This window comes from Chiloscyllium plagiosum, unplaced genomic scaffold, assembly GCF_037043375.1.
Source record: "Chiloscyllium plagiosum isolate Xiang-an unplaced genomic scaffold, Cpla_swu_hap1 HiC_scaffold_18, whole genome shotgun sequence".
In the NCBI taxonomy this organism is placed as follows: Eukaryota; Metazoa; Chordata; class Chondrichthyes; order Orectolobiformes; family Hemiscylliidae; genus Chiloscyllium; species Chiloscyllium plagiosum.
The window spans coordinates 77,662,467-77,675,296 of NW_028270156.1; the positions used below are offsets into that span (position 1 = coordinate 77,662,467).

A 12,830-nucleotide genomic window follows, 5' to 3' on the forward strand; every position below is an offset into this window, starting at 1 on the left:
TGGGTGGCATTGGTGAAAAGTCATGGGTTGGTTACAGTGTGGGGCTATTGGAGGTTGCGAAGGGAGATACCTGAATCCAATAGGTGTGAAGGCAATTAATTCCGAAATCCACCAAAGCCTCACTTTGATGAAGCTTCTCAGTTCCATAACACTTGGGGAATCCAGGGTAACAGCTGTTACATTTCAACAGCTGAATGACAGCAAAAATCACAGCATTTTAACACATTTAAACTGCTAACCCACATCCTTGGATTGGGTTGGTCACCCAGACAACATGTGGTCCAAAAGAGGTTTCTGACATTAAGAAAATACATTTGCATTTTAAATTTAAAAATATAGCTTTTGCAGTTTACGTGACTGCAAAACATCATCAAATCACAATTTGAAGTGAAGCATGTTCTGCTAAACTTGTGTCAACCCTTATAAGACCATAAGACATATGAGTGGAAGTAAGGCCATTCAGCCCATCGAGTCCACTCCGCCATTCAATCATGGCTGATGGGCATTTCAACTCCACTTACCCGCATTCTCCCCATAGCCCTTAATTCCTTGTGACATCAAGAATTTATCAGTCTCTGCCTTGAAGACATTTAGCGTCCCGGCCTCCACTGCACTCTGCGGCAATGAATTCCACAGGCCCACCACTCTCTGGCTGAAGAAATGTCTCTGCATTTCTGTTCTGAATTTACCCCCTCTAATTCTAAGGCTGTGTCCACGGGTCCTAGTCTCCTCGCCTAATGGAAACAATTTCCTAGCGTCCACCTTTTCCAAGCCATGTATTATCTTTAATGGTGGAGAAATAAGAACATTATTCTTACGTATATATTGCTCCTTGAAATTCACAGCATTCTGGGTAACTCTTCACAGATTTGTGAAGGATGTGATGATTGCAGTGATTATAATGAAGTCAGCCAGGTTGACCTCATAGAATATGAATTCTCTGATTGGGGCTATTACTTTGGTCTAATCAAGGAGCCCTGGCTGGCAGATATAAACAGGAGTGTCAGAAGTTCTGTTAGCTGTGAGATTTGGCTGTATGGAACTGGATGAGTGTGAGACACTGTTTACTAATATGTAAATAAAGGGTGACTTGGTGACGGGATACCAACCTGTGTGGAGTTATTTCAATGATATTATGGTAATGCTCATGTTTCACTATTACTTATTATTCATTTGGTATTTTTGATCTATTCATTATCTATGTAGGCTTATTGACACATTTGGATGATGTTAATTACAAAATTATCAAAGACTTTCTAATAGCTCTGTATGCATTTTGCTTTCAATCACTCTGAGCAGCATTTCATTCTGAAATGAAACCTTCCTACATGGGCTTGACCTCCAACGATTTATAGACGTCTAAGCACCAATGTTTGTTTTTGAAGCTGTGTCACCATACAAATGTGCAGCAACGTAAAAGATCCTGTATATGCTCTGCATAATTTGGTTCTACTTGGAAGAAAAAATATTAAAGGACATCTGCATTGAAAGATATCTCCACTGTCATATGGTTATGCTAATTTGCAAATGACAGATCTTGTCTGATCTTGAAAACTAAGCAGACTTAGGCCTGTTTGAGAGCTCTTGTCCCATAGTGCTGGTGAGCTTATCTCTGACCCAGAGGTCTGTATTCAAATCTAGTGATAAGATGTGATGGTTATGGAGGTGTGTCATAATGTCTAACAAAGGTAAACTTTGGATTCTTGTGGTACAATGGACATGGGTTTACATCTCAGCTGCTTTAAAGGTGAGTCATAACAGGTCAGAACAAGTTATTCAAAACTTCAAGAAATTGCCTGGTTGCTCTGATTTTTAAAAAATGCGGTTTATTCCTACAACATCGAAAAATCATACGTCTTCAGTGTTTCTGGAGTTAAAACTTTTGTTAGCTACCACTTTTTCACCCTGGAGGTGTGATTGTTGATGGTTTGAGATGATAGGTGATGCAAACAGAGTTAGACAAAGCTATAATGAATTTATTAGTCTATTTCTTTCTAGTTTGGCCCTCATGTCAGTGCTCCTAAGGACTGCCTGGTGGGTATAGTAACAGTAGTGGCCTCCAATTTGTTTGGACCAGATCAAAGCCCCTCAAACTATATTAACAAGGTAGCCCAGACCATAACTTATTCTTATTTTAAGGATAAATTTAATGTGTTGTGTTCCAGATGCAATTTGATCAGTCAAACTACTTGACATTAAGCAAAACACAATTTATTCATACACGATAGTTAAAATACACAAATACTAACTCTGTTGAAATAGAGTCATAGAAATATACAGCATGGAAACAGACTCTTTGGTACTGAAATTAATCTGTACACTGGGGTAGTACCAGATGATTGGAGTGTGGCAAATGCTATTCCCTTATTCAAGAAAGGGAATAGAGATACCCTAGGAGTTACAGACCAGTCAGTCTTACATTGTTGGTGGGCAAATTATTGGAAAGGATTCTGAGAGACAGGACTTATTATTATTTGTAAAAGTATTGTTTGATTAGAGATAGTCAGCATGGCTTTGTGAGGGGCAGGTCATGCCTCACAAGCCTTATTGAATTCTTTGAGGATGTAACAAAAATCCTCAAAGTAGAGCAGTGGATGAGGTGCATATGGATTTCTGCAAGGCATTTGATAAGGTTTCCCATTGTAGGCTCATTCAGAAAATAAGGAGGTATGGGATACAGGAAAATCTGTTTTTCTGAACACAGAATTGGCTGACCCATAGAAGACAGAGGGTAGATGGAAAGTATTCAGCCTGGAGTCGGTGACCAGTGGTGTTCGCAGGGATTGGTTCTGAAACCTTTGCTCTTTGTGATATTTATAAATGACTTGGATGAAGAAGTGGAAGGGGGGCTTAGTAAGTTTGCCAAAGACACAAAAGTTGGTGGAGTTGTGGTGAGTATGGAGGGCTATTGTGAGTTGCAACAAGACATTGACAGGATGCAGAAATGTGCTGATAAGTGGCAGATGAGTTCAACCTGGAAAAGTGTCAAGTCATTCACTTTGGAGGATTAATTTTGAATGCAGATTACAGGGTTAAAGGCAGGATTCTTGGCAGTGTGGAGGAACAGAGGGATCTTGGGCTCAACGTCCATAGATCCCTCAAAGTTGCCGCCCAGGTTGATAGGGTTGTCAAGAAGGTACATGGTGTGTTGGCTTTCATTAGCAGAGAAATTGAGTTTAAGAGCAGCGAGGTTATGCTGCAGTTCTATAGAGCCTTGGTTAGACCACACTAGGAATATTGTGTTCAGTTCTGGTCGCCTCATTATCGGAAAGAAGTGGAAGCTTTAAAGAGGGTGCAGAGGAGATTTACCAGGATGCTGCATGTTTGGAGGGCATGTCTTATGAAGAAAGGTTGAGGGAGCTAGGGCTTTTCTCATTGGAGAGAAGAAGGATGAGAGGTGATTTGATAGACGTGTACAATATGTTGAGAGACATTGATAGAGTGGATAGCCAGAGACATTTTCCCATGGTGGAAATGTCTATCATGAGCTGGCTTAATTTTAAGGTAATTGGAGGATGGTTTCGGAGCGATGTCAGAGGTAGGTTCTTTACACACGAACAGTGGTGGGTGCGTGGAATGCATTGTCAGTGGTCTTAGTAGAGTCAGTTATATTCGTGACATTTAAGCTACTCTTAGATAGCACATGAAAGATAGTACAATGAAGGGTATGTAGGTTAATTTGATCTTAGAGTAGGATAAAAGGACAGCACAACATCGAAGGCCGAAGGGTTTGTACTGTGCTGTACTGTTCATAAGAGCATAAGAACTAGGAGCAGGAATAGGACTTCTGGCTCTTTGAGCCTGCTCTGCCATTCATTAGGATCATGGCTGATGTTTTCTAGAGTCAATTCCACTTACCTGCCCTCTCACCTTATCCCTTAATTCCTTTAATGTTCAAAAAAAACTTTTCTTAGCTTTAAAAACATTTGCTGAAGTAGCATCAACTACTTCACTGGGTAGGGAATTCCATAAATTTTCAACCCTCTGGTTGAAGAATTCCTTCTCAATTCAGTCCTAAATCTGCTCCCCTAATTTTGAGGCTAATTTCACCTGCCAGTGGAAACATCCTCTGTACTATTATCTATTCCCTTCATAATTTTATACATTTCTATAAGATCCACCCTTATCCTTCTAAATTCCAATGAATATAATCCCAGTCTATTCAGTCTCTTCTCATAAACCAACACCCTCACTCTAGAATCAACCTAGTGAACCTCCTCTGCAACCCCACCCATGCTGTATGTCCTTTCTCAATAAAAATATAAAAGCTTTACTTTATTTAGATTTGATTATGAAAACATATTAAGATTACTAGAGGGATATGGCTAGTTTGGAGTGGGTCAGCAAAAACAAAATGGCAGATGGAGTATATTGTGGGAAAATGTAACTTTTCCACTTTGGTATGAAGAAAGAAAAAAACATTATTGCATAAATGGGGAGAGATTAAAGAGCTCTATGATACAGAGGGACCTGTGTATCGCATTATGAATCACTAAAAGGTGCAGTGCAAATACAGGGAGAGATTATGAAGTCAAATGGAATTCTGTTCTTTGCAATGAGAATGGGATATAATTAGAGTGAAATTTTGCTGCAGTTGTAAAAGGCTTTGATGGGAATGTCTATGGAGTGCAATTTTATTCTACATAAGTAATAATATAATTGCAGTTCAAGGCAGTTCAAAGAACTGACTGATTCCTGAATTCTCTGATTAGGAGTGTTTGGACAAGTTGGGCTGTTATCCATTGAAGTGTCGAGGAATGAAAGGTGATCATATTGACACATATAAAATCAGGATATAACCTGAATGGGACTTGACAAAGTGTATGGTGTGAGCACGTTTCCCCTTGAGAGAGACTAGAACTAGGAGGTACAAAATAAAAATAACGGTTCTTTTTGAATTGAATTTTGATTTGAAAGGGAGATAAGAAATTTCTTCTTTTAGGAATTTAAATTGGTGCTATTCTCTTCCTCAGAGAGCAGCCATTTAATATTTTCAAACTAAGTTATGTAGATTCATGACTGATAAGGTTAGATGGTAGTCAGCAAAGTAAAGTTGAGGTCATAGTCAGATCAGTATGGCAGAGCAGGCTGAGGGAGCCAAGAGACATACTTTTGCTCCCAATCCATATGTTCTTAACCAAAAATAGATGGAAAGACATATTATGAGAAGGTTACGAAGGGCTTATACAGAGCTATTGGTATGTCAAGAAAAAAGTGGGCGAAAAGATGGCAAATGAAGTATACTGTAGGAAAATGTGAAGTTGTTCATTTTGGAAGGGAGAACAAAAGACAGTTTAAATGAAGAAAAGCTACAGAAAGCTGCAATGCAAAAGGATTGTGGGTACTTATGCACAAAACATTGAAACATAGACAGCTGTACACAGGTGCTGTAGGTAATTAGGAAGGCTAATGGAATGTTGGCCCTTATTTCAAGGGGATTAGAGCATAAGAGTATGGAAGTTTTATTGCAACTGGACAAGTGCTGGTGAGACCATATATGGAGTACTGTGAGGAGTTTTGGTCCCCTTATTTAAGAAAATGTATTATTTCATGAGAAGCATTTCAGACAAGGTTCACTAGGATACTCTCCGCTCTGGAGGAATTGACTTATAATCAGAGGTTAAACAGGTTGGGACTCTACTAATTAGAATCTAGAAGAATGAGAAGTCATCTCATTGAAACATAAGATTCTTAAGGGGCTTGATACGGTAAGTTCTTTGATGACACTTCCCCTAATGGGAAAGCTAGAGGGCATAGTCTCAGCATTAAGGGGTGGCAATTTAGGACTGAGATGAAATTTTCTTCTTTGAATGTTACGGGTGTCTGGAAGTAGTACCCACTGAGAGCTGTGTGGGTAGAGTCCTTTTGTAAATTTAAAGCTGATATAGATAGAAGCTTGATCAGTAGAGGAATCAAGAGTTACAGGAAAATCACCAGAACATGGACGTGAAGATTACTGGATCAATCAAAATCCTGTTGAATGGCGGTGCAGACTCGAGGGTCTGAATGATCTGCTCTTGTTCCTATTTCTTATGATCTTATGGTTTTAACTATAAAATGGATCCTTAGACAACACTTTAGATTAGATTACATTACAGTGTGGAAACAGGCCCTTCGGCCCAACAAGTCCACACCGACCCGCCGAAGCGCAACCCACCCATACCCCTACATTTACCCCTTACCTAACACTACGGGCAATTTAGCATGGCCAATTCACCTGACCTACACATCTTTGGACTGTGGGAGGAAACCGGAGCACCCGGAAGAAACCCACGCAGACACGGGGAGAACGTGCAAACTCCACACAGTCAGTCGCCTGAGGTGGGAATTGAACCCGGGTCTCTGGCGCTGTGAGGCAGCAGTGCTAACCACTGTGCCACCGTGCCGCCCACTGTGCCACCGTGCCGCTGGAGTGTAATATTTTCTGTTGAGATATTTATTTTAAAATAGTGTTCTACAAAAAGCAGATGGCACACTGCTTTATTGATATCATTAAGGTAAGCTTTCAGGCATCGACATTATGTAATTTGGGTTTCTTCTTGACTGTCTCCTGCCATTTGAATAGGTGGGATTGGCAAAGGAATGAAGAGTAGGTGTGACTGACAGATAGATTAGGGACAGAAAGACTGAAAGCAAATGATACAGCTGACAGCAGGAATCAGATGGGAGTGAAAGATGAGAGGAACAGGAAGGGCAAAGGGTCGATGAAGCAGCTAGGGAGCAAGAAGCAGGAAGGAGTGAAGAAGGGAAAGGATTAGAGCAGATGCTGAGAAGGAGTTATAAAGAGAGTTGAAAGAAGTAGTGATTCACTGTGGGAAGAAGCAGTGGTTATAAGTGGAAAAAAAGTTGAATGGAGTGAGAAGCAAATGATGTATCATGGAGATTAGAACAGGAGGGAGCCAAAAGTGTTTGGTGGGGATCAATGGAGAGTGTGATAGTGGATGATGAATCAGCAGCAGGTGGGTGTGGCAAATGGAGCCAGAGGTGTCAGGAATCGGACAGCGGGGAGCAAGAAAGAGACCAGATGGAAGTGGGAAACAAGTGGTGGGTGGGGAAAGTGAAAAGCATTGGAGAGTGAGAAAACTGGGAGTGTAGGGAGACTAGGAAAGAGCACTGTGAGAAGTCAGCAAAAATAGAAACTATGCATGTTCCAGTCGACAAAGTAGGAACTGAGTTCCTGTTTGATGACAAAATGCATGGATGAGAAAATACAAGTGATTCTGCAGGAGTGGGTCTCACAATGTAATGCTTTGTGCATAATATAGAGGCTTTTGATTCAACTTAATTTGAAATTTGTTATATATATTAAATGTGATTTTTTTATTTAAAGCAATGAAAGGGTCCAGTTTAAAAGGAGTTGAAATATTAACTGTTTTTTTCTCCCCAGGGATGCTGCCATGCCTGTGGAGTTTTGCAGCACATTTTGCTTTTATTTAAAAGATCAGTTAATTTTATAAATGCTATTTCATTGTGTGCAGGTAATGCATTTTAAATTTGGATTCACTTGAGACCCTCTAAATAGATACAGAAACTTGTGGTTCTCTGGCTAAGATGAATATACTTTAACATTTAGTTCTGTAAATAATTATGCAAGTGTAAAGTTTACTTGAGTTCAATCCCTCATTAATTGGAATGCTGGAATAGAACACACATTATTTTCTATTGAATTTCTTCCCTGTTGAAGATGGTACTTGGAAATGCAGAATGTTTAGGTAAAAACAAGGGATGCAGATGCTGGAAACCAGATTCTAGACTAGAGTGGTGCTGGAAAAGCATAACAGTTCAGGCAGCATCCGAGGAGCAGGAAAATCGACGGCTTGGGCAAAAGCCCTTCTGCTCCTTGGATACTGCCTGAACTGCTGTGCTACTCCCGCACCACTCTAGTCTAGAATGCAGAATGTTTGTAAATACACAATTGCTTCATTAACATGTTGAGCAAGAAAACAAATTCTGGGCTGTGGGATTATGTTTCTTTTAATGAAATACAACTGAACAGAATTTTTCTGTTTTTGACAATCATCAGAATCAGTAAGGCTGAAACACTTATTTTAAATAGAATACTTCAAAATTTCTCACAGTATGTTGTTTTCCATTTAACAGAGGTGTTTGCTGAGACCCATTGCTCTGAACTGTTGAAAGAGAACTCCATATTTGGACAATGTCACAACTACTTGGATCCTATAGAATTTTATCAGGCAAGGAACTGTTTCATTTGTTTTTTTTAAATCATTGTTAATTAGCTAAGAGATAGTGATTTAAAAAATAGAGTTGAGGAGGAATTACATCTTGCAAAGTGTTGAGAGTCTGAAATTCACTACCTGAGAGTGTGGTAGATGCTGGGACACTGAATAACTTTAGGGAGGAAATAGACAGATTTTTGATTAGTTATAGTTTGAAGGCTTACAGGGTCTTGAGGCCAAGATGAGACGAGCCATGACTGTGTTAAATGGTGAAGCAGGCTGAATTGCCTACTCTCTGCTAGTTCTTATGTTCTTATCGTATTATCTTTATTCTGACAGCACTTAAATTTGTTTCACAGATGTAAGAGGTTGAGACTTCATGTTAAAATTGCATATACATGAATGCAAGGTAAATGCAGGAAGAGTTTGGTTGGAACTACCAGGAGTAGCTTGGCAGCAACTTGGCTGATTTAGGATTCAACCAGCTCAAAGGACATTTCAGTAAGACTGAGTGTGTGGCAGGTGATGAGAGAACCAACCCCCTCACCTTTGAGTTTTTTTTATTGCCCAAAGTGGGCTTTGCTTGTAAATATTGGATTGGCTGCAGAGATGGTTGTACTGATGATGCATAGTAGTTTTTAAAAAACACAACTTATGATGGCTTTGGTGTTGGGAACAATACAGCACAGGACAGGCCCTTCAGCCCTCCAAGCCCGAGCCACACATTTTACCTTCCATTCTAAAACTGTCTTTACTTCTCGGATCTGTATCCTTACATTCCCTTCCTATTCTTGGATGCTGCTGTGTCTGCTTTCACCACCTCCACTGACATTGCATTCCAGGCAGTCACCACCCTGTGTGTGAAAAACTTGCTTCACATTTCTTAAACATCACACCTACACACCCTAATCCTATGTCCTGTAGTAATTGACCCCTTTATCCTGGGAAAAAGCCTCATACTTTCCACTCTATCCATGCCATTCACAGTCTTAAATTTCTCGCAATCACCCCTCAACTTTCTGTGTTCCAGTGAAAACAAACCCACCATATCCAACCTTTCTTCATAGCTAAAATTACCCATACCAAGCAGGAGCCTGATAAATCTTTTCTGTATGCCATCCAAAGCATCCATATCCTTCTGGTACTATGGTGACCAGAACTGCATGCAATATTCCAAGTGAAATTCTGTATCCTATGATCTGCCGTACTATCTACCTGAAAAAGCAGCAGTGCTGTGGAAGCTTGTACTTCCAAATAAACCTGTTGGACTATAACCTGGTGGTGTGTGATTTTTAACTTTATTCTTCCAATGAAGGCAAGCATGTCAATCAATTTTTTTACAACCTTATTTACCTGCCTTGCCAGCTTTTGTGATCTGTGGACCTGCACACCCACATCACTCTCAATATTCCTAAGGGTTCTACTCTTCACAGTATAATTTCCACCTGTACTTGATCTTCCAAACTGGATCACCTCACTATTGGCTGGATTAAACTCCATCTGCCATTCTTTCTGCCCATGCCTCCAACTGAACTCCTGTATCCTCTGACAATGCTAAATATCTGCAACTCCAAATCATTGTGTCATCCACAAACTTACTAATTAGACCACAACCGGCAGAGGCCCCTGCACTGATCCCTGTGGAACACCACGAGTCACAGCCCTCTATTCCGAAAAGCATCCTTCCACCGTTATCCTCTCAATGACTAAGCCAGTTCTCAGTCCATCTTGCCAGCTCACCCCTGACACCATATGACTTTACTTTTTGTGCCAGTCTGCCATGAGGGACCTTGTCAAAGGCTTTATTGAAGTCCATGTTGAAAATATCAACCGCTCTTTCCTCAATCATCTTCATCAACTCCTGAAAAAACTCAATGAAGTTACTGAGGCATGACCTCCCCCGCACAAAAGCATGCTGTCTATCACTATTAAGTTCATTTGCATCTAAATGCATATAGATCTTGTCCCTAAGAATCTTTTCCAATCATTTCCTTACCACCGACGTGAGGCTCACAGGCCTATAATTTCCGGCATTATCCCTGTTACCTGTCTTAAACAATGTGACAACATTGGCTGTTCTCTACATTAAGATTGCACACATGGCCCAAGAAAACAAAGATGCCTGTGTGATAACCCTTTCAGGTAGAAAAAAAAGACAAGCAGATCTACTGCCCCTCCAATTTTACTTTGATTTAGCCCATTTTCCTCCCTCCCTACCCTGATTCACTTTTGATGGTTGCATTGCCTTTAATTGGCTTTGCATGTAAATATTCAATTAGCTAAAGGGGTATTTTATTTGTAGTAATCATTAGGTTAAAAACAACGCAAACAAAAAGTGGTCAGTGACTTTGGTGGTGAATAATTTGCACCAGTTCCGTGTGACTACACCTCCGTGTAGAATAGGATAAAAAGCAGACCCACTTCCTCTCCAACTCTGTTTCACTCGCTTCTCTATCTCCCTGTCTTTCGATGGTTTGTGTTGCCCTTAATAGGCATTGTATGTAAGTATTGAATTGGCTACACTGATAGATGATAGTATTTAAAAAAAGAAAGCAAAAATCGCGGTGATTTCAGTGGTGGGAATGTCACTTAGTTGTGCGTAATAGCACTTCTGTGTCTAGAAATAAGAATAAGTCAGACACGCTGTTCCTCCAAATCCATTTTGATATAGCCACTTCTCTCTCTCCGTACCACCCCTTCACTTTTAACAGTTTGTGAAATAACTCCGATTGAAAGTATCCCATCACCAAGTTACCCTTTATTTACATATGCTTGGCAGTTCACACTGGTGCAGCTTGCATGGAGGCAGCTCCTAGAGTGAGCAGAACCCCAACACTCCTATTCATATCTGTCAGCCAGGGCTCCCTGAATAGACTAGGTTAACCGCCCCAATCAGAGAACTGATTGTCCATGAGGTCCAACTGGTTGACCTCATTCCAATCATTACATCCCTCACCCTATAAGTCCTGGGATGTAGACTTGTTCTTTGTCCTGTAGCTTCTCCTGGAGAATTTTCACATCAGGTCTGGTTCCTTTGACTCTGCCTTGGATACTGGCAGCATGTACCAGACTGTAGCCCATCTCTTGCAGCTGACATTCATCTTCAGGCAGTACCGACATCAAGACTGTGACTATATCCATCTCTTATTCAGAGGTTTCTTAGATGCAAAGTGGAATGGGAGAACCCACAGGTTCTCACAGCCTAACCAGATGGTCAGAGATACCTGGGTATATTTTGCACCTGCCCGGTTGCAAGGTTACTGCTCTCATATGGTTTGCTTGCTTGTTCAGAACCGCCTCTCCTAACTGAACTTTGTACACTGCGGGACCTGACCTTGTGTTGACCCTACCTCTTACCATGCAAGGTCATTCCTGTGGTTTCAATACCAAACTTTGTCATCGAAAGTAAACTGCTTCTTGGCTTAGAGGAGCATTGTGTCCAGCATTGGTGTTCCTGATGCCATTTCAGCTCTCCCACCCCTTCTCCATATCTGGGAAGATCAGGTTTAATCAGGTATGGAGTCTTCACCCCATTAGCAACTCTGCTGAAGCTGTCCCTGTAGTTGCATGAGGACTGGTCCTATAATCAAACATGAACTAGGATTGTTTGCAATTGAGTGAATCTGTAGGCTATTTCTTTACTCCTCCCAACAAAGTTTTGCTCTTTCTACCCGACCATTGGATGATAAGGAACTGTCCTTCCATGCTAAATGTCATTTGAAATACTCAAATTTCCTGCTGGTAAATGACAGCCTGTTATTTGTGACCAACACCTTCAGGAGTTTTGCAAAAGAAGCTTTTAAGTCATCATTCCCGTGTTTGACAAACTGAACTATGTTGACTCACGCTCAAAGTGGTTGGGTGTGCATAAAAACATAGAACCCATAAAAGGACTAGCATAGTCAACATGTAACCAAGTCCAGTGTTTACCTGGACATTTTCATGAATGTGGGCGAGCTACTGGTAGTAATTTGGCTTTGTTGGCACTCTGGGCATTGCCCCACCAACACAGCTATGTTGACACTCAATCTTGGCCATCAGATAACTTCTTGTCAACATCTTCATTTGGAAACCCCTGGATGAACCTGGTGGAGTTCATCCATCTGGAAGCAACCTTTGCTGAGGGCAATCAATCACTCTTGCTCGCATAATAATATGCCATTTTCTATGGTGATCTGGTCTCACCAGGCTCAGAAAGTTTCAATTCTAGTTATGATGATCCTTTTGTTTCTCCCCCATCACATGAGCTGTTTTAGTTTTGCCAGGACACGATCTTTGTGTTCACAGTTTAATATTGTCAGTAATGACCTGAAGGATGCCCTAAAGTTTAAAACCAGAATGGACTCTTCAAGTGTTGGCACCACCAGTGGTGTATCTGCCAGTAGGAAGCAGCTGATGGCATCTGCCTCCTGAATGGTATTACAATTTTGAGTCATTGGGTCCTACGACACAGAGACAGACCCTTAAGCCCAAACTGGACCATGCTGATCAAAATCCAGGCTAACCCCATTTCCCTGCAATTGGCCCAATTTGTAATTACATGCACTCAGAATAAGAGCCCATTGCTGAATTTGATCTGAAGCTACGGGCAGCATGGCCCTATCCATCTTAAATGACCCTAGCAGGGGTTTTTTGTTCATTACTATAACA

General features: G+C 40.8%; 1 protein-coding gene across 1 annotated transcript in view; it reads left to right on the forward strand.

Moving 5' to 3' along the window:
* Positions 1-12,593, forward strand: part of LOC122558127 (mucin-6-like) — a 103,841-nt gene extending 91,248 nt beyond the window's left edge. The window contains exons 11-12 of the mRNA XM_087996206.1: positions 8,101-8,195; positions 12,468-12,593. Coding sequence (XP_087852332.1) covers positions 8,101-8,195; positions 12,468-12,593 — 221 coding nt within the window. The remainder of the gene's footprint in view (positions 1-8,100; positions 8,196-12,467) is intronic.
* Positions 12,594-12,830: the final 237 nt, after the last annotated feature.